Source organism: Nicotiana tabacum, chromosome 13 (assembly GCF_000715075.1).
Source record: "Nicotiana tabacum cultivar K326 chromosome 13, ASM71507v2, whole genome shotgun sequence".
Lineage (NCBI taxonomy): Eukaryota > Viridiplantae > Streptophyta > Magnoliopsida > Solanales > Solanaceae > Nicotiana > Nicotiana tabacum.
Genome location: NC_134092.1, coordinates 50,139,370 through 50,162,003, shown reverse-complemented (window position 1 = coordinate 50,162,003; position 22,634 = coordinate 50,139,370). Strand labels below are relative to the sequence as shown.

The 22,634-nt window shown below is 40.9% G+C and overlaps 1 protein-coding gene across 1 annotated transcript; it reads right to left on the bottom strand.

Annotated features, from left to right (window-relative positions):
* Positions 1–11,825: 11,825 nt before the first annotated feature.
* Positions 11,826–14,290, bottom strand: LOC107810040 (mavicyanin-like). The gene is made up of 2 exons (XM_016634767.2): positions 13,989–14,290; positions 11,826–12,478 (listed from the first exon to the last, which is right to left on the bottom strand). The coding sequence occupies exons 1-2, from the start codon at positions 14,155–14,157 to the stop codon at positions 12,081–12,083; spliced, it is 567 nt and encodes a 188-aa protein (XP_016490253.1). The 5' UTR covers positions 14,158–14,290; the 3' UTR covers positions 11,826–12,080.
* Positions 14,291–22,634: the final 8,344 nt, after the last annotated feature.

The window sequence follows — 22,634 nt, the reverse complement described above, 5'->3', positions numbered from 1 at the left end:
AATTCAAATGTTCTGCCTTGATTATATGGTTTAATCTATGTTCTCTGCCTAATTCTGAACTTTTAGTGATTAATTGATGTTATTAGCATGCCTTAACTTGTTTAAGACCTTTACTCTAAGTATAGTATGCTCCTATGACTATGGTTGCCACTCTATATGTTCTTGCCATGTCCATTTCTGCACTTCTAACAACTTGTTATCCTTTAAACTAATCCTCCTTAACTGATATCCTCTATGATATCTAATCATGTTTGTATTATATTGTGTAATCCTGAGTTTGGTATAATCTGATCCTTTAAGTTCTATACTAGTTGCATTACTTGGTTTTACTAGTCTAATGCCTTTGCCTGTTGACTTTGCAATCCTAGGTTCTTTATTTCTTATCATATGACACCCTGCCCAATGTGTTAGTTTGCTTCTTGAGTTCATTATGTGATCATCTTATAGTGTTTGCAAATGCTTTTTCCAAACATATTACTATTTTTTATTGATTGTTTCTTGTTATGAGTCTAATTCTGGGCCATCTGAAAGCCAAGGCCCCCTTCCCCTAAATCTTCTATATCAACCTCCATAGTGTGAGCACTGCTCGGGGTCCATTTTGAGACCCTTGTGAACTCTGACACACTAGGGTCTAAGGTTCTTTGGGCCACTTTGTCCTAATTGTTCAACTAGGCCCCTCTTTTTTCACCTACTGAATAAACCAATTGGTTTGTGTAAATGGTTGTTGATCAGCTCTGGCTACTTTGTGTAAATGAGGATTGTTTTTCTGGGTTTTGTTGGCTATGACTTCTAGGCTGTGGTGAAGCCTGTTGGATATGTAATTGAAGGCCTGGCTGGGCTGGGTATACTTTGGGCATATCTTAGGCCCACTATAGTTATTTTGTAACCTTGTAACTTATTTTACTCATTGGGTCTGTAATAATATTGTAATAACAATTGGGGTGTTAGTAAAATCGGGAAAATGGGTTTATTCTAATATTTGCATGAAGGGGTAGAAATTCTGCCTATAGGTATTTAATTTGCTCAAACATGTTCTGCTACTATGTGTGTTAGATAACTTGCCTATAGGACTTGAGTGTTTAATTCATTTAACATATGCTGCTTCTACATGTTTGTTAGATATCATGTCTATAGGAAATAAAGTGACCAATGTTTCAATTCGCATTACGGCATATTCATTAGATACTATGACCCTAGGGTTATGTTAGCTTATGTTCTGTAAATCTGCATTTTAGAAATCATGCCTATAGGGTTTTAATTGGTTAATGTGTTGTTGTTATAATTGCTCACTTAGGAGACATGCCTATAGGAGCTAAAACCAGTTTCAATTGTTAATTGTTGAAATCCTGCCTATAGAGTAATCTCATTCGCTTTTAAGTGTTAATATAGAACTTTCAACACTATTTCTATTAGAAAGCATGTTTATAGGATCAAACTGAGTAGTTCTAAATATCTTCCATGGTTATCACTGCTAACTACTACATAAATCACGTAGATAGCATGTCTATAGGTTTAATCGCTTATAATCTGTAATCAGCGGGCAATTGTGTAGTCGCTTAGAAGCTGTATCTAAAACGGCACCTTGCATCTGAAACTGCCTGTGCGTTTGAATTCCAAGGTCACATAGAAATCATGTCTATAGGGCTTAATGACATTAACTCGTCTAAATTCTGAAACTGTCAAATGCCTAATTTATTTCGCATGCATTTGTTGTCTAAGTGTGGAGGCTAACTTGAGCCCTTAATTACTTTTACGTGAAGTCCAACTTATTTTGTATGTCGCCTAGTTTTATCATTTCTAAGCAGCCTAAGCTAAGTCTAGAAACCATCCAAAATAGAGGTCCAAACGCCTCCTGGGCCATAGGCATGGGACGGCTAGTGCACGCATAGGGCACGGTTTAGAATCAACTGGTGCGCTTTAGATAAGAACTTAAAGATAGTAATTGGGTAGCAGGAGATGATAGTCTGTGCCCGCTGAATAGTACGAGTAACACCCCACCTCGAGGGAGTTACGAAGTATTATTTATGTTGTACGGGGTGATCCTTTAGGCTAAAAAACTTAGGACCCCCCATCTTGTCTTTAAACCAATTATCTGCGTTTACTCAAGGACTTTCTAATAATGATTTATTTTCAAACTTCTTGTTTTTCTCTCTGACTATTTGACTAATTCATATAATTCAAGTTCGGCCGGGACCCACAGTTGTGGACCTCGAAGAGTGCCTAACACCTTCTCCTCGAGGTAATTTGAGCCCTTACCTGATCTTTGGTGACGCAAACTGGTTAAACCAGAGTTATTTGTAAATAGGTGTCCTAACGCACCTCAAACCCGTTAGGTGGCGACTCTCTCTTTTAGCACCTTCCTTTAAAAGAGTTGTCACGTGTCAAAAGCCCAATTTCGCGAGAAAGAGGGGCGCGACATCCGTGAAGCTCGTCACCACTTCCAGTCCATCATTTAGTCTTGTTACTTACTGAATTCATTGTACTCACATTACACCCTGCACTTCTTGTGCAGATCCACATTTCTTTGGATACGGTGGGTGTTGATTTCTTTGCGCAGCATGATCGTTGGAGATTCCAGGGTAGTTGCCCCGGGTTCGCAGACCTTGTCTCTCCTTCCCTATCATTCCGCTTTATGTATTTAGTTTTAGTCTTTCATAGACATTAATTCTAGACCTGTGTTGTATAGACGCTCATGTACTCAGTGATACCCCGATGTTGGGAATTTCTGTATTGGGTTTTGACTTTCTATCCAGTTTTTTTGAGAGTTTTGATGATTTAAACCTGTGTTATTCTTATTTTTTATTTAAAAGTGTTGGAAGTATTTTGAAGTGTCGACTTGCCTAGTACCACGTTAGGCACCATCATGACAGGTTAGTTTTGGGTTGTGACAAGTTGGTATCAGAGCCTAGGTTACATAGGTCTCACGAGTCATGAGAAGGTTTAGTAAAGTCTTGCGGATTGGTACGGAGACGTATATACTTATCTTCGAGAGGCTTTCGAACCCTTAGGAAACTTCACATTCTTGTATTCTTGTCGTGCTGACTTGTTGATTCCCGTAACTAAACTTTTGCATTCTATTCTCTCATAGATGGTGAGGACACGTGCTACCGGACAGGACGGACAGCTACCAGTGCCACCAGCTAGGGCCATGAGAGGTCGAGGCCGCAGTAGGGGCGACGGAAAGGGTAGAGGTGTAGCTCGTACAGCAGCTAGAACAGCGCCTGCACATCCACCAGTCGCTCCAGCTCAGGAGCAGGTACCAGATACGGTTGAGTTAGTGGGGCCAGTAGAGGCACCAGTTGTGCCCATTGTGATTCTAGGCCTTCAGGCAGCCTTGGCTCAGATTTTGACGGTGTGCACCAGCCTTGCTCATGTAGTTTCTGTTCTGGCCACGGCAGACACTTCTCAGGACGGGGGAGGTACTTAGAATCCCGCCGCCCGTACACCAGAGCAGGTGATGCAGGGACTTCAGACACCGAGAGTACTAACAGCCCAGCTAGTAGCAGTTGCTCAGGCCCAGGTGGGTCCCGTTATGGTTGATGATGAGCAGAGGAGACTAGAGATATTTGGGAGGCTCCAGCCTCCATCATTCAGTGGGGCCGAGTATGAGGATGCCCAAGACCGTTTGGATAGGTGCTAGCGGATTCTTCGCATGGCAGGTATCCTGGAGACCAGTGGGGTCTCATTCATTACTTTTCAGTTTACTGGGGCTTCCTTCAGATAGTGGTAGGCTTACTAGAGCCGCAGGGCAGTCGGTGCAGCACCACTTACATAGCGTGAGTTATCCGTTCTCTTCTTGGAGAAGTTCATGCCACACTCTCGTAGGGAGGAGCTGCGCAGATAGTTTGAGAAGCTACGTCAGGATGGCATGTCTGTGACTCAATACGAGATAATATTTTTCGAGTTGGCCCTTCACGTAGTTTGGTTGGTTCCCACGGATATGGAAAGGATTAGGAGGTTCATTGATGGCCTCACATATCAGTTACGGTTGCTTATGACTCGGGAAAGGGTATCTGGTGCTACTTTCGACGAGGTGGTTGATATTGCTCGACAGATAGAGATGGTCTGTAGTCAGGAGCATGAGGAGAGGGAGGCCAAGAGGCCTCGAGGTTCAGGTAATTTTGGTGGGGTTCCTTCTAGGGGAAGTCCTATCACAGAAGGGGTCGTCCTTATAGGCCCATTCAGATGGCTCATCCAGTTCACCATGATGCATTATCCAGTCATGGTTCGTACAGTGCCTGTCAGGGTCAGTCATCTCTCAGTGCCCTTCCAGCTCAGAGTTCGTCCCATGCTCCATCGGTTCAGGGTTCATCCTAGTACTCGGGGCCCCCTTCAATCCCCACCACCAGCACCGGGGAGTTGCTTCGAGTGCGGGGAGTTTGGGCATATATGGAGGCAGTGTCCTCCTCGCCCGGGAGGTCTAGTGAAGCATAGGATTCAGGCCGATGACACCAGCACCAGCAGTTACACCACCCGCCCAGCCAGCTCGGGGTGGGGCTCAGCCAGTTAGGGGTCTCCCAAGAGTGGGAAGCCGATCAGGTGGCGGTCAGGCCCGATTCTATGCTTTTTTCGCCAGGCCAGATGTCGTTGCCTCAGATGCAGTGATCACAGGTATTGTCTCAATATGCCATATGGAAGCATCTATATTATTTGACCCTGGTTCTACTTATTCATATGTATCATCGTACTTTGCTCATTATCTGGATATGCCCCGTGAGTCCTTAGTTTCATATGTTCATGTATCTACGCCAGTAGGCGATACCATTGTTGTGGACTATGTAAATCGGTCATGTGTAGTAACTATTAGAGGATTAGAGATGAGAGTTGATCTCTTATTGCTTAGTATGGTTGATTTCGATGTGATCTTGGGTATGGATTGGTTGTCTCCATGTCATTCTATTCTGGATTTTCATGCTAAGACCGTGATGTTGGCGATGTCGGGGTTACCAAGGATTGAGTGGAGAGGTTCTCTAGACTATGTTCCCAGCTGAGTGATTTCATATTTGAAGACACAACGGATGGTTGGGAAGGGTTGTTTATCTTATTTGTCCTTTGTAAGGGATCTTGGTGATCATACTCCTACTATTTATTCTATTCTGGTGGTGCGAGTTTTTCCTAATGCGTTTCCTGCAGACCTGCCGGGCATGCCACCCGACAGGGATATTGACTTTGCTATTGACTTGGTGCCAGTCACTCAGCCTATTTCTATTCCACCATGTCGTATGGCACCAGCTGTCTTGAAGAAATTGAAGGAGCAACTTCAGGAACTTCTTGATAAGGGGTTTATTAGACCTAGTGTGTCGCCTTAGGGTGCACCGGTCCTGTTTGTGAAGAAGAAGGATGGTATTATGCGGATGTGCATCGATTATAGGCAGTTGAACAAAGTTACGATCAAGAACAAGAATCTTTTGCCATGCATTGATCATCTATTTGACCAGCTTTAGAGAGCGAGGGTGTTCTCTATGATCGACTTGAGGTCTGGGTATCACCAATTGAAGATTTGGGGCTCGGATATTCTAAATACAACATTCAGGACCCGTTATGATCATTATGAGTTCCTTGTGATGTCTTTTGAGGAGACCAATGCCCCAACAACATTCATGCATCTGTTGAACAGTGTATTTCAGCCTTATCTCGACTCATTTATCATAGTATTCATTGATGATATCATGGTGTACTCTCGTAGCCAGGAGGAGCATGCCCAGCATTTGAGGGTTGTGTTGCAGCAGTTAAGGGAGGAGAAGCTTTATGCCAAGTTCTCCAAATGTGAGTTTTGGCTTAGTTCAGTGGCGTTCTTGGGGCACGAGGTGTCCAGTGAGGGGATTCAGGTGGATCCAAAGAAGATAGAGGCAGTTTAGATTTGGCCCAGACCGTCCTCGGCTACAGAGATTCAGAGCTTTCTCGGCTTGACCAGTAATAATCATCGCTTCGTGGAGGGTTTCTCGTCTATTGCATCGCCTTTGACCAAATTGACCCAAAAGGGTGCTCCTTTCAGGTGGTCGGATGAGTGTGAGGAGAGCTTTCAGAAGCTCAAGATTGCCTTGACCCCAGCTCCAGTTCTAGTTTTGCCTTCAGCTTCAGGTTCTTATACAGTGTATTATGATACTTCTCGGATCGATATGGGGTGTGTCTTGATGTAAGAGGGTAGAGTGATTGCTTATGCTTCGCGTCAGTTGATGCCTCATGAGAAGCATTACCCTATTCATGATTTGGAGTTAGTTACATTCATGCATTGAAGATTTGGAGGCATTATCTGTACGGTGTGTCTTGTGAGGTATTTACGGATCACGGGAGTCTCCAGCACTTGTTCAAACAAAAGGATCTAAATTTGAGGCAGTGGAGATGGTTGGAGCTGCTAAAGGATTATGATATCACTATTCTGTATCATCCCGGGAAGGCCAATGTGGTGGCCGATGCCTTAAGTAGAAAGGCGGTAAGTATGGGTAGCCTTGCATTCATACCTGTTGGTGAGAGACCTCTTGCAGTTGATGTTCAAGCCTTGGCCAACCAGTTCGTGAGATTAGATATTTCAGAGCCCAGCCGGGTTCTAGCTTGTGTGGTTTCTAGGCCTTCCTTATATGATCGCATCAGAGAGCGCTAGTATGATGATCCCCATTTGCTTGTTCTTAAGGACACGGTTTAGCACGCTGATGCTAGAGACATTACTATTGGTGATGATGGGGGTGTTGAGGATGCAGGGTCGGATTTGTGTGCCTAATGTAGATGGGCTACATAAGTTGATTCTTGAGGAGGCCCACAGTTCGTGGTATTCCATTCATCCGGGTGCCGCGAAGATGTACCAAGACTTGAGGCAGCATTATTGGTAGAGAAGAGTGAAGAAGGATATAGTGGGGTTTGTAGCTCGGTGCCTTAACTGTTAGCAGGTAAAGTATGAGCATCAGTGAATGGGTGGATTGCTTCAGAAACTAAAGATTCTAGAGTGAAAATGGGAGGGGATCACCATGGATTTTATAGTTAGGCTACCACATACTTCGAGAAAGTTTGATGTTATTTGGGTGATTGTGGATCAGCTGACCAAGTCTGCGCACTTCATTCCAGTTGGGACTACTCATTCTTCAGAGCGGTTGGCTGAGATTTACATCCGCGAGATTGTTCGCCTTCACGGTGTGTCAGTGTCCATCATTTAAGATCGGGGCACGTAGTTTACATTGCAGTTTTGGAGAGTCGTGCAGCAAGAGTTGTGGCCCAAGTTGAGTTGAGTACAACATTTCACCCTCAAACGGACAGACAGTCCAAGTGCACTATTCAGATATTGGAGGACATGCTATGCGCTTGTGTCATTGATTTCGAGGTTTCTTGGGATCAGTTTCTGCCGCTCATGGAGTTTGCCTACAATAATATCTACCAGTCGAGCAATCAGATGGCTCCGTATGAGGCTTGTATGGTAGACGGTATCGATATCCGGTGGGTTGGTTTGAGCTTGGGGAGGCTAGGCTATTGGGTACTGACTTGCTTCAAGATGCTTCAGACAAGGTTAAATTGATTCAGGATCGGCTTCGCACGACGCAGTCCAGACAAAAGAGTTACGCCTATAGGAAGGTTCGTGATGTTGCTTTCATGGTTGGGGAAAAGGTACTGCTCAAGGTTTCACCCATGAAGGGTGTTATGAGGTTCGGGAAGTAGGGCAAGTTGAGCCCTCGGTAAATTGGGTCGTTTGAGGTACTTCAGAGGATTGGGGAGGTGGCTTACAAGCTTGCCTTGCCACCTAGTTTGTCGAGTGTGCATCCAGTGTTTCATGTTTCTATGCTCCGGAAGAATGTCGACTATCCGTCTCATGTTCTAGATTTCAGCACGGTTCAGTGGGATGGTGATTTGACTTGGTGGCCATTTTGGATCGGCAGGTTCGAAAGTTAAGGTCAAAGGACATAGCTTCAGCGAAGGTGCAGTGGATAGGTCAGCCAGTTGAGGAGGCTACTTGGGAGATCGAGCGAGAGATGCGGAATAGATATCTATGCCTATTTGAGACTTCAGGTACGTTTCTAAACTCGTTCGAGGACGAACGCTTGTTTTAAAGAGGGCAGATGTAACGACCCGTCCGGTCGTTTTGATAGTTGTTGCCCCTTCCCCCACTTACTGCTTATTTTGTGCTTTATAGTTGTTATGTGACTTGCCGGGGTAGTCGGTTCCGGTCTGGAGATATTTCAGATTGAATTGAGACAATTAGTCTCAAAGTTGGATGATTAAGTTGAAAAGGTTGACCGGATATTGACTTATGAGTAAATGACTCTGGAATGGAGTTTTGTTGGTTTCGTTAGCTCCGTTGGTAATTTTGGACTTAGGAGCGTGTCCGGATTGTGATTTGGAGGTCCGTAGTTGAATTAGGCTTGAAATGACAAAAACTAGAAATTTGAAAGTGTGACCGAGAGTGGACTTTGTGGTTAGCGGGCTTGGGTTGGAGTTCCGGGAGTTGAAGTAGGTCCGTTGTATCATTTGTGACTTGTGTGCAAAATTTGGGTTCAATCGGACGTGATTTGATAGGTTTCGGCATCATTGTAGAAGTTAGAATTTCCTTAGTTTCAATAGGCTTGAATTGGGGGTGCAATTAGTGTTTTTGATGTTGTTTGAGGTGATTTGAGTGCTCGACTAAGTTCGTATTGATTGTTAGGACTTTTTTGTATGTTTGGTTGAGGTCTCGGGGGCCTCGGGTCAATTTCGGATGGTTAACGGGCCAAAAATAGGACTTAGTGCATTGCTGAAGCTGGGAGTTCTCTGATGTGATTGCACCTACGAGGGGTTGGCCGCAGGTGCGGCTGGTGTGGCGTAGGAGCGAGATCTGGTATGGACTTGGGTGTATCGTAGGGGCAGAAAGCATTTCGCAGATGCAGACTCACATGCGCGTGGAGGATTGTAGAAGCGGAAGAGAGCTTGGGGAGGCTGGTCCGCAGAAGCGAACGATTTGCAGAGATGCGCACCCGCAGAAGTGGGATTTGTGACCGCAGAAGTGGTTGGACGACATTAGTGACTTCCGCAAATGCAGATGGTTGACCGTAAAATTGGTGCTGCAGAAGCGGCTAAATGAACCGCAGAAGAGAAGAGGCTAGGCAGGCCATTTAAATTCAAGGGTTCGCAACTTTTCTTCATTTTGAACATTTCAAGCTCAGGATTAGGCGATTTGTGAGAGGATTTTCGAGGGGTTTCTTGAGGTAAGTCCCTTGTGTTCATATTTAATCATTAATCTTGCTTCCCCCATTGAATTTCACACCTAGTTTGTGTGTATTTAAGGTGGAATTTGGGAAATTGAGGCTCGGGATTTGGAGAGTTTGATTTGGGGTTTTGGGTGGCGATTTGGTGTGGGATTTTGGTAAATTTGGTATGGCTGGGCTCGTGGTTGGATGAGCTTTCAGGCTTTGTGACTTTTATCGGATTTCGAGACGTGGGCCCGGTGGCCGGCTTTTGAGTCGACTCTTGATTAATAACTTAGTATTTTCTTATCGAATTAATTCCTTTAGCCCGTGTTGATTATATCGAACTATTTATGGCTAGATTCGAGGCATTTGGATGCCGGTTAGCGAGGCGAGGGTGTGTTGGAGTGGGGATTTGCAAGGCTTGAGGTAAATAACAGTTCTAAATTTGGTTTTGAGAGTACGAAATCCCGTATTATGTAACATGTGATTGGTTTTAAGGTGACGCACATGCTAGGTAACGGGCATGTGGGCGAGCACTGTAGGAATGGTTACCTTTTTAATTCCTAAGAACTGTGTATTTGAATAATCTGTTGTTATCCGTATATTCTCCATGTGTTTTAGAAATTGAACTGCAAACCATGTTAGAAATCATGTTTAGACTATGTGTTGACATTGTAGGGACCCACAGAGGTCGTGTACTTGTTAAATTATATGCTAAGTTATTGTTTTGTACTCAGTCACAGTTTTTCTTGCATATTATATCTCAGTCTGTAATGTTCATTATTGATATATTATATCATTGTTGTTTGGGTTGATTATGATGGTTAGTGAGAGCCCCAAAGACTGGAGAGGTTAATGATTGGGTGAGCTGGGGGCTTGATTGTGAGAATATTTATGGGATTGGGCTGCACGCCGCAACATGTTTTATTGATTTGTGACAGGATTGGCTTGTTATAGCTCTTAGGCTGAAGGAACTCCTCCGGAGTCTGTACACACTCCCAGTGCTGAGTGCCGAGCGATTGAGAGGAATGAGAGACTGTGAGGGATGAGTGACTGTGAGGTTGGAGTGCATGGGAGGACTGAGTGACTGATGCTCTGAGATTTTGCACTTGATTTCATTACTATTGTATTTCAGCTGGCATATATCACTGTCATGTAATTTCTGAGAGATATTACATTCTGTTTCAATTGAACTTGACATGAATTAACTGTTTTGGCCTTAATTGTCGAATTTGAAAGCATGTCGTAATTTCTGTAATTGAGCTATATCCGTAAAGTTCGTCACTACTTTCAGTCCATCATTTAGTCTTGTTACTTATTGAGTTGATTGTACTCACGCTACACCCTACACTTCGTGTGCAAATCTAGGTATTCTCGGACACGGTGGGTGTTTATTTCTTTCCGCAGCTTGATCGTTGGAGTTTCTAAGGTAGCTGCCCGGTATTCGCAGACCTTGTCTCTCCTTCCCTATCTTTCCGCTTTATGTATTTAGTTTTAGTCTTTCATAGAGATTAATTCTAGACTTGTATTGTATAGACGCTCATGTACTCAGTGATACCCCGATGTTGAAAATTTCCGTATTGGGTTTTGATTTTCTATCCAGTTTGTTTTTGAGAGTTTTGATGATTTAAACCTATGTTATTCTTATTTTTCATTTAAAAGTGTTGGAAGTATTTTGAAGTGTCGGCTTGCCTAGTACCACGTTAGGCGCCATCACGACAGGTTAGTTTTGGGGCATGACAATCAGTGATTCATTTCATTTGACAAAAATGTGATTTGGAATGTGATCGATGACCCACAATTTTATATGAAGACAATGTTGCATGCATAGCCCAACTGAATGAAGGATTTATAAAAGGAGATAGAACGAAGCACATTTTATCAAAAATATTCTACACACATGATCTTCAGAAAAATAGTGATATTGATGTGCAACACATCTGTTTAAGTGAAAATCAGGCAGATTTATTTATCTTTGCCAACTACAACCTTCGAGAAGACGGTATATAAGATTGGAATGCGAAGACTTGGGTATTTGAAACAACGTCTTTATCAGGGGGAGCAAAGTATGCATTGTACTCTTTTTTTCCTACCCATATTTTTCTTTACTGAGTTTTCCTTGTAAGGTTTTTAATGAGGCAACTTGCAATGTATATTATTAGTGTACTCTTTTTTCTTGACTAGAATTTTTTTCCTAGTAAGGTTTTAACGAGACACTTAATAATGAACATCTAAGGAGTATTATGAAAATATTATTGTGGATGTCCATTTATTATTCCACTGTAGATAATCTTCATCAAGAAGATTATCCATTTAGTATTTCATTGAAGTTTATCTCCAAGCAGCTGATGCGGGCAGGTTGCAAGCAACTCAATGAAATGACTTGCAACAACTTCTTATTAAACAGACAAGTTGCGAGCAGCTCATGCAGACAGCTTACAAGCAGTTCAAGAAAAGAATCGTAGATGTTCCCTGAAAAGTCTTGCAGCTGCTTCCTTTCTTCAGTTCATTATATACAGGAGTTTGAAGTTGAATAATATATCAATCTCTCTATACTTATCTTTGGTTAATTTACTTTGCATTGTTTATTTTATAACAAGTTTGTCATTTTAAAGTCGTGTTTGAATTAATGTGTCGTTTTTGAATATCAAATCCTAAAAGGTTAGTGTACACTGTAAATAAAATGCAACATATTGTTTGTCTCTTATTTAAAGTCTGGAAATATTCATCTAAGTGGAGGTGATGCATTTTGAACATACAATTTAAGAATTGGCACAAAAACTTTGGAAAAACTCGAGCTGAACCATAAAATTTCAAAGTTCTCCCGACGCTAAGAGTAAGGAAATAGACAGTGACTTCTATTTCAGCGGTTTCCACCGATTTCAGCTAGACCTTCTTCCAAATCCAAGTAATTCATTTTTTCACCTTGATTGTCTAGTAGCAACAAGCGACGAAATACATTGAAAATACGAGTAGCCCCAATGAGAAGCAAAAGCTTGGGAAATGCAGAATTGATCCATTACTAGGGGCTGAATCTGGGGGACTATGAGGGCTCAACGGGCTGGGTGTAGACGGCGCTGGAGCCAGAATTGCCGGCGGAGATGCGGCCGGGGAGGTTGTAGGAGCCGCCGAATGAACGAGGATTTCCACATTTTGACCAGCCTTACAATGGCCTGGAACGCTGCAAATGAAATAGAAGTGGCCTTCAACATTAAGAGAGAACCATTCCTTGCCAGTGCTTGGGGTACCAAAAGGGGATGAGGCATTGCATGCTTGGAAATCCTCCTTTGTCACTCGTACCACATTATCTAATTTTGGATCGAATTCAAACACTGCATACACAAAAAAAAAAAAATAAAAAAAAAATATTACTGGTGAGATTTTGTGATTTGTAAAACAATATCCACAATTGAACTTTCAAGTGCTTTGAACAAGCTAGGTGACACATATCGGTCCCTTCAAAATTTAAGAGGGAAATCTCGAGGAGAAAGTCAAAACTTCGAGTAAAACAGAAAACTACAATTGAAGTGTATTAGGATATTATTACGTACTTAAACAGGCCTGAAGTTGGTGCATACGAGAATATTTCAAGGTAAACGCTCCGGTTTGGAACCGATGACTAATAAGTATTTTCATGAACTGAGGACTCTCTCACCCGGTTTGCACCAAATCATATTAATATACCATTTGTTAGTTATAAATTAAAGTAAGAATATGTATTAATTAACTATTCATCTGTTTCAAAATAATTGTCTTAGTTTGACTTGGCACAAACTTTTATAAAAAAGAGAAAGACTTTTAAAATTTGTGATCTTAAATAAGTCATGTCATTTGTGTGACAGTAAAACTTTTTAAACTTGTGGTCTGAAATCTGTCATAGCATTTGTGTTGCTATAAATGCTTTTTATTAAGAAAATATTGAAAGGTGTCAATCTTTTTGGAACAGACTAATAAGGAAATAGTGTCAATCCTTTTTAAAGATAGAAAGAATGATTTAGTGATTTTAAGAGTCTATGTCAAGACATGTGTCATATATAATATATTTATTGGATCGATATAAATATTGAATGCGAGTAAATTTTTAAATGTGGAAAAAATCCATATAACTTTAGAAGATTGATACTGAAACTGAAGAAATCTTGCCATAGTGGTTATAAGACTAAGGTTCAGTTCTGTATTTTACCTTGAAATTTGAGTTGATGGTAAAGTAACTCCTAGTGGAAAATTTTTTTCCACTGAACTCCTAATGGAGTTTTTTTTTTTTCCAACTCCTAATGGAGTTCATACTGGAAAATATTCCCCCCTGAAACAATATTCAAGTTCAAATTAAATAAAAATGAACCGTTACTTTATCTTTTTATATTCTAAATCGTTCTTCATCTGGCCATTCGTTTCCCGTCTTAAAGAATTTCTAAGGAACATCTCCTCCTATATAACAATTATTATACATATATGCTACTCAGATTTTACAAAAAAATTACATTTGTGCGTGTGCATTTCAAATACACACACTAATTCTCTATAACAATTGCTACATACTTATATAACTGCATATATTTACAACATTTCATTTATAGATGTCCACTGTAAGCAGTATGCATCCGTCACTTCAACTAGCTACATAATTATTTTAATTTTTATAGGCCATTTTGCACTAATTTACCAAGTATATCTTATCTCCTAAAAGCACACGTACTATAACTCAGCCCGCCAAAACTTAGACATATGAAAAAAAATTACCCAAATACATAATTATTATAGCAAAAATGTAGAGAGCATAAGGTAGGCCAATTTCTTTTAAAAAAAATTAAAAATAAAAATTAGAAAAGAATAATGGCTTACGAAGAACATCTCCAACTTGAAAATGCTTAGATGCTGACCATCTCTTATAATCCACTTGCCCAGTGCTTGTCCAACCAGCAGAATCACCAACCACATATATGTTTGCCTTTACTAAACCAAAAAACATGAACATCATTAACAAGAAAGAAACCACCACTTTCTTAGTCATTTTCAGATCAATCTTCACACATGAGAAAACATTAATTATTATTTATATAGAGAACAAATGTGGGTAACTTTTTGGTCTAAAAGGAGCAGAAGAAAGAGGCCAACAAGAACTTCCTTGAAAAAGACGCGTTTCAGTAAATTTGCATTCATATAAATCGAATTCCTTGTCAAAGGAAAAGGAAAAGGTTTTAAAAAGGGAATGCTTTAATGGAAATAACAACTTTGCCTTCTTCGGTACAAAACTTTCCTTTCCAGATTATCAGTTTGATATATATGACAAAATTCTCTCGGCTTAAAAAAAGTGTAATAAAGAGGTCGTTTTGCTTATTTTTTCTCTTTGAATGAAAATATAATTTTGCAAATATGGTAAATTTGTTATATTCCTACTAAAATAGATATACTTTAATGTTGAAAATAATATCATGCACTAAAAACAGTTCAATCTTTGCACAGATTCTTTGAACCCGATTATATCTGCAGTTTTACGAAGGATAAATATAAATGAAAATCCATTCTTATGGCGTAAGAATCTGGAACCGCAATCATATCTATATATTAGTAAAAGCCAAAGAAAAATGTATCACATTAAGCCAAAAGGTAGCATAGAAAAACGCCGCATGGTATATGTGTTAATAATTAGTTATTTAGTTAAAAAATAATTATTAGTAATTTTTTTTAATTTAAATATATTTAAAATTCGAAAATAAGAAAAAATCAAAATACCACTTGGCATCATATAATTATTTACTTCTCTTTATATATATATATATATATATATATATATATATATATATATCCCCGAAATTTTGATAGACTTTTATACCCTTAAATATTTGTATAATTTAAGGATCTAATTGTAAATTACCTAATGATGGAATTCTTTTTCAATTTGAACTCCATATACACTGCGTATAATTTCCTACTCTACCAATATCGAGAACTTCTAATTCAACTAAAAAGTGGTAAAGTTGGAAATAATTATGAATTTAAACAAGCTTCTAACATGTAACGACTCGACCAGTTAGTTTGAGCCCTAGCGCGTCATTCGGCGGTTTGAGGCCTTGAGTAGTTTTACTTTATGTTTTATGACTTGGACGCGTGGTCGGAATCGAATTTCGAGAAATTCAAAGTTGATTCGGATGGGAAATTCTAATTTCGAAAGCTTTAAGTCGTGAAAATTGACCATAGGTTGAATTGTGTGAAGACGAATCCGGAATGAAGTTTTGAGGGTTCCAATAGCTCCGTAGGGTGATTTTGGTCTCAAGAGCGTGTCCGGATATTGATTTGGAGGTCTGTAGGTCATTTCAGCGTTAATTGGTGAAAGTTGGGATTTGGATGATTGTTGGAAAGTTTGACTATGAGTGGACTTTCTGAAATCGGGGTCGGATTTCGATTCCGAAAGTTGAAGTAGGTTTGTAATATCAATTATGACTTGTGTGCAAAATTTGAGGTCAATCAGACTTAATTTGATAGGTTTCAGCGTCGAATGTAGAAATTTAAAGTTTTAAAGTTTATTAGGCTTGAATCAATGCGCAATTCGTATTTTTAGTGTTGTTTGAGGTGATTTAAAGGCTCGACTAAGTTTGTATGATTTTTTAGGACTGGTTGGTATATTTGGTCGAGGTCCCAGGGGGTCTCGGGTGGATTCCCGGATGGTTAACTAATCAAATTTGGACTTGTGAGAATGGCTGAAGGCACCAGTTCTGGTGCAATCGCACCTTCGCAAGATTGACCGCAGGTGCGAGCTCGCAGAAGCGAGCCATTGGGCGCAGATGCGGGGCTAGAGAAAGTGGCATGTTGTCGTAGGTGCGACGTGAAGGCCGCAGAAGCGGAGTCGCTTCTACGGAGAAATGAGCGCAGAAGCGGAAATGCCAGGGAGGCCTGTTATTCGCAGAAGTGGAGACCTTCCGCAGAAGCGGAATCGCAGATACGGTTGTCCCTTCGCAGAAGCGCACGCGCAGGTGCGCTTAGGATGCCGCAGAAGCAAGATTTTGTGGCCTAAGTAATAGCCGCACCTGAAAAGGGCTAATTCTGAGGGTTTAATTTTATTCTCCATCTTTGAAGCTAGAGAGCTCGGATTGAGGCGAAATTTCAAGAATTTTCCGGGGAAAACATTTGGGTAAGGATTTTTGACTTACTTTTGATTAATGTCCACTAATCTATCAATTATTTCTTCATTTAATTAAGGATTTGGGTTGAGAAATTTGGGGGAAATGGTGGAAGTTCTTAGACCGAAAGTTTGGGAATTTCAAAGCAATTTGAGGTCGGATTTGAGTAATGTTGGTATGGGTGAACTCAATATTGAATGGGTATTCGTATTTTGTGACTTTTACCCGATTTCGAGACGTGGGCCCGGGTCGACGTTTTGGGGCAATTTTTTCGATTCTTTGCTAAAGTCGTATTTTGATTATTCAAATTAATTTCTTGTAGTTGTATTTATAGTGTGTAATTGCTTTTGGCTAGATTTGAGCCGTTCAAAGTCGAAAAATCAAAGGAAAGGCATTCTTATTGACTGATTGAACTTGGTTTGAGGTAAGTGACTTGTCTAACCTTGTGTGGGGGAAAATCCCCTTAGGTTTTAGTACTGTTGCAACAATTCGTGATATGTGAGTGCCATGAACATGAGGTGACGAGTACATACACATGCTAAATATGAAAATTTTGGTTCTTGCTGAGTAGTTTTCTTTTAAAAATCCTTAACTGAGTTGCCTTAGCATGTGTAGTTATCATGTTTAGCCAAGTATCACATGTCTACGTGTCTTAACTCTTACTTGCAATTTGTGCAACATGCTTAGTTGAATTATCTGTTTTCTTCATTTGTATTCGGTGTTTAACTGTATGATTCTTTGCTGTAATTTCGTTGTTCTATAGGTTATGAGTTGTGTATTTACTTTTGAGACTACGAGGCGGTACCTTGGGAGATCCCCTCCTACATATTTACTTTTGGGACTACGAGGAGGTACCTCGGGAGATCCCCTGCTCGATATTTACTTTTGGGACTACGAGGCGGTACCTCGAGAGATCCCCTATTATGTATTTACTTTTAGGACTACGAGGCGGTACCTCGGGAGCTCCCCCTATCACGTATTTACTTTTGGGACTGCGAGGCGGTACCTTGGGAGATCCCTTGTCGTGTATTTACTTTTGGGACTAGGAGGCGGTACATCGGGACGTCCTCCTATTGTGTATTTATGTTTGGGACTACGAGGCGGTACCTCGGGAGCGCCCCTATTGTTTATCTCTATTTGTTGTGTTGTTACTTCTCTGTCATTTCTCGTTGTTCATTTCTTAGTCATTTCATTGTATTATTATATTTTTTGCCTCATTTCCTTTTATTCCAGTAGGGCCCTGACCTGACCTCGTCACTACTCTACCGAGGTTAGGCTTGAAACTTACTGGGTACCGTTGTGGTGTACTCATACTATACTTGTTAAGTTGCCAGCATACTGCTTACCAGACCAGGTACCAGTGAGCTAGCCGTACGTGGAGATTTCAAGGTATATCTGGCAGCATCCGCAGACCTCAGAGTCCCCCTATATCCTTGTTAAGTTGTTTTTCCTTATTTTCCTTAAACTCTGATATATAGAGACACTTAGTATTTTCTCTTAGAAGCTTGTGACTTGTTTCTACCGGATTTTGGGAGTTGTAATTATTTGAATCACAGTTCGTATTTATATTTCATGTGTTGAGGTGTGAGTTTAGTTTATATTCAGTTATTCCACAAATTATTAGGCTTACCTAGTCTTAGAGACTAGGTGCCATCACGACATCCTATGGAGGGAAATTGGGGTCGTGACAAGTTGGTTTTAGAGAACTAGATTCATAAATGTCATGACCCAAAATCCGACTAGTCGTGATGGCACCTAACCTAACCCGCTAGGTAAGCCAATTAACCACTAACCAATTCCAATAACAATTAATAAAGTAATTAAGTAAAGAAATATTTGAATCTAATACATTCCCCAAAAACTGGTAGTACAAATCATGAGCTTCTAATAATATAGTTTACAATGCAGAAATAAAATAAATACATCGTCTGTTTGAAAAGTACATAAATAGAGTTTTATTGATCTAAGGCTACTACGAACAAGAGGCAGCTACAACCGGGACGCATGTACATCTTCAAATCCAGCTCCCCTCGATCATAGCAACATCAACAGCCAACATCTGCACGCAAAGTGCAGAAGTGTAGTATGAGTACAACCGACCCTATGTACTCAATAAGTAACAAACCTAACCTTAGGTTGAAAGTAGTGACAAACGAACACAAGGTCGGGTCCAATACCAATATTTCACAACAATTCATAACAGCATAATACAAGTAATAAAAGATGTATCTTAGAAGTAAAATGCTCAGCTCGTTCACAGTTCCAGAAAAATAGTCATGCTTTTCAAGTATCTTAGTGAAAACCTAAATCTTTTACCGAAAATGCCAAAAATACGAGTAAGTTTAATAATTGTAATTTTTCCAAATATCCTTTCCACAACAAATAAGATATTTCGTTTTCTTTCCAGATAGCAAGTGTGAAATACCTCTCTATGCCCACATATCAATGTGTGTAAAAAGTCATGAAGGACGTGATACCGTACAACGTGAGGAAAAATGCATCTCTATGTATGTATATCATGTGTGCATGCCAATGCCATGTATCTCAGAGATGATTCATGTACTCATACTCTCAGAGTACTCAATCTCATTGTCTCACACTTTCCACTCATCATGCTCAACCACTCGGTACTGTATATGGCCTATACGGCCCAGGGAAGATCCATCCCGGAATATATACATTACTGACCATCAGTCACTCAGTACCGAGGAAGGCTAATCCGGACCAATGGAGAAGATCCATCTCTAGGTATATAAATGCTTCGGACAAGATCCATGTCCAGGGAATATCCATCCCTCAATATAATCAACCGCGCTTACTAGGGGTGTGCAGACTCCGGAGGGGCTCCTACAGCCCAAGCACTATCATAAGCCAGATCCAGCCATAAATCAATATAGCATGCTGCGGCGTGCAGCGCGATCCCATAATTGTCACTCATAATCAGGCTCTCGACCTCACTCAGTCATTAATCTCTCCAGTCTCACTCATGGGCTTACAATGATATGAAACTAGCCCGACAACAATGATATGATGTATTAATAAATAACAACTAAGACTGAGATATGATATGAATGCATGAATATGACTGAGTACGAAATATCAATGAAATCAGTGAGATGACAGCAAGAAATGACCACTATGGGTCCCAGCAGTATCGGCATAAAGCCTAAACATGATATCTAGCATGATTGACAGCTCAATTACTTTATCACATGGTAAAAACACGGATATCAACAAAATAGGGCCACTATACAGTGCCATGGAAGCAACAGATTCCCAATTCACATGGTGCACGCCCACACACCCATCACCTAGCATGTGCGTCACCTTAATACCAATCACATAACACGTATTTCGGGGTTCATACCCTCAGCACTAAGATTAGAAGAGTTACTTACCTCGAACAAGCCAATACCAATGTCGAGCAAGCCAAGCGATGCTCCAAAGATGCCATCCTGCGTGTTCCGAGCTCCGAACGGCTCGAAACTAACCAAAAACAACTCAAATACATCAACCAATGCTAAAGGAACCAATCTCGATCGAAAAAGATCAAATCTAGAATCAAAAGCCCAAAATCGACCAAAAGCCCAACCTGGGCCCACACCTCGGAACCCTACAAAATTTTCAAAATCCAACAATGCATTCAATTACGAGTCCAACCATACTAGTTTCACTCAAATCTGACTCCCATTCGATGTTCAAAACTGAAAAATTCACATTATGAAACTTTAGGCCAAAACCCCCAGTTTCCTCTTTAAAATTCACAATCCAATTACCAAAAACGAAGATAGATTCATGAAATATAACCAAAACCAAGTAGAGAACACTTACCCCAATCCTTGTGATGAAAATTGCTCCAAAAATCGCTCCATTCCGAAGTCCATAGCTCAATATGTGATAAAAATGACCAACCCTCAAACTTATAACATTCTGCCCAGAGATTCCGCATTTACGGACAGATCGTCGCATCTATGATAAAAAATTCGCTTCAGCAAAAATATCCTTGCCCAGCAACCCCCGCACCTGCGGATATAAAATTCCGCTTCTGCGAAGATTTTCGCACGTGCGCTTCCAATCTCGCATTTGCGCACACGCAGGTGCGCTTCAAAAATCCGCTTCTGTGGTCTTCCTCACCCAGCCTCTTCTCGCTTCTGCGACTCCACTAACGCTTTTGCGACCATCGCACCTGCGCAATACCAGTCGCAGGTGCGATCACACCAGTACCAGCAGCCTTCAGTAATGCACTTTGCAATGAAAATAATCTGAACCTCATCCGAAACTCATCTGAGCCACTCGAGACCCCGTCCGAATATATCAACAAGCCCCATAACATAACACGAACCTACTCGAGGCCTCAAAGCACACATAACAACATTGAAACGATGAATCACACCTCAACTCGAAATCAATGAACTTTGAAACTTCAAATCACGTTCGATTGACCTAAAATTTTGAACACAAGTCACATTCGACATTACGGACCTGCTCCAACTTCCGGAATCGGAATCCGACCTCGATATCAAAAAGTCTACTCCCGGTCAAACTTTCCAAAATTTCAACTTTCGCTAATTCGAGCCAAATTCAACCACGGACCTCCACATCACAATCCGGAAGCGCTCCTAAGTCCAAAATCACCCAATGGACCTACCAGAACCATCAAAATTCCAATCCGAGGTCAAATGCTAAAAAGTTAAACTTGGTCAACTCTTTCAAATTTAAAGCTCCCTAGTTGAGAATCATTCTTCCAAATCAGTCCCGAATAACCTGAAAACCAAAACCGACGATTCACACAAATCAAAATACATCATACGGAGCTACTCACGCCCGTAAACAACCAAGCGAAGTGCAAATGCTCAAAACGACTGGTTGGGTCATTACATTCTCCCCCACTTAAACATACGTTCGTCCTCGAACGTGTCCAGAGTTCTCAAAGCTATCAAACCACCGTATAACCTTACCATGCACATACTCGGGGGTGATCCCACGTCATCCTATTCCATATAGGCCCGACAACATAACATAACTAAAGATCATTACTCCTACCTTAGACCATAAGCTTAAGAATCCAATTTCCCACATCCGGAATTTCTATAAGGTCAGAATCTCGCATCTACACACTGTATAAGTCTGAACAAGCTGTAACCATAATCCAAGATATAATTACATGATATAGCACATAACTCAAATACTCATAGCAATAATTTCTAATCATAGTAGCTGCTCAAAACCACCCAATATATGTAATAAACCTCATGTCAAACAAAACCTCATTCTAAAACCTTCGTACACTGTCGATGATGAAAGAAACACGTAGAACTCATAACCATTCATCAGATCAACCTGTCGTGGAATTCCCTCTCATTTGACAAGAACTATAGCCAATTCTAAGCCGACTTTCGATACTATCCTTCCAAACATACTGTAATCAATTTCGATAGTATCCATTCTAGGTCCAATGATCTCATCTCATCCAACACGACCACTATAGTGACATGCCACATCAATACAATCTAAATCTATAACCCGTGCAATCCGTGCACCAATAAGCAACATTCCAAATATACTCAAATCATGGAAAACTGACTCAGACGGGAGAACTATCCCGCAAGCTCAACAAGTACCACCACAATGCAATGCTAAGAACCTATCACACACTGTAGAAGCAAAACACATGAATCTAACACAAGGGATCATATCTCAACATAACTCCGCCGCAATGCGTGACCCCATCCAAACACTGGTCAATATGAAGTACCTCAGCCACCATGCTCAAAATCAATAACCACGCGAAATTCGACATCAAGTACCCAAAGTGCATTACCGTAGCCTCGGAGAGCAAATAGCACAATACCACAATCCGAAAAGAACATAGCTAACGTGCAAAGAATCACGCAATATTCAAATACTCATCTCGCTCAAATTCCGCTATAAAGCCCAAATAAAACCACACCGTGTGTGCATATAACCCACGAATTGCAACCCTCGTAGCATAGAAGAGTAACTCACAGATCATTTCAGAACATGAAGAAGCTCAACAACAACCGAATGGAACATCCCTCAACAATAGCAGTACTGAGCCAACCAATCCGACTCGACGTAGAATACCCATCCTAGTTGGGCCTACCAATGGGCCCTTAAATCAACTCTGGGCACCCACACATAGATAAATAACCCTCTGAAAGCCCACAATGACTGAATCATAACACATACTATCATCTAGCTAGCTTCGGCCATGACTTCACAGTCCACAACCATGAAAACAACCTGCTCTTGATAAATGCCAGTCTCCAAATCCATAGAACACACGAATTCCATATCTGATCCCAACTCCACTGCCAGAATGTCTAACATATCTCTCATACACGGTCAT

What these genes read in the sequence shown, in the direction of transcription:
- LOC107810040 (XM_016634767.2), bottom strand. Translation starts at nt 14,157, where the DNA reads ATGACTAAGAAAGTGGTGGTTTCTTTCTTGTTAATGATGTTCATGTTT. An exon ending in TCAAGTTGGAGATGTTCTTC is followed by an intron (nt 12,479 to 13,988) that starts GTAAGCCATTAT and finishes TTGTGTATGCAG; the next exon opens with TGTTTGAATTCGATCCAAAA.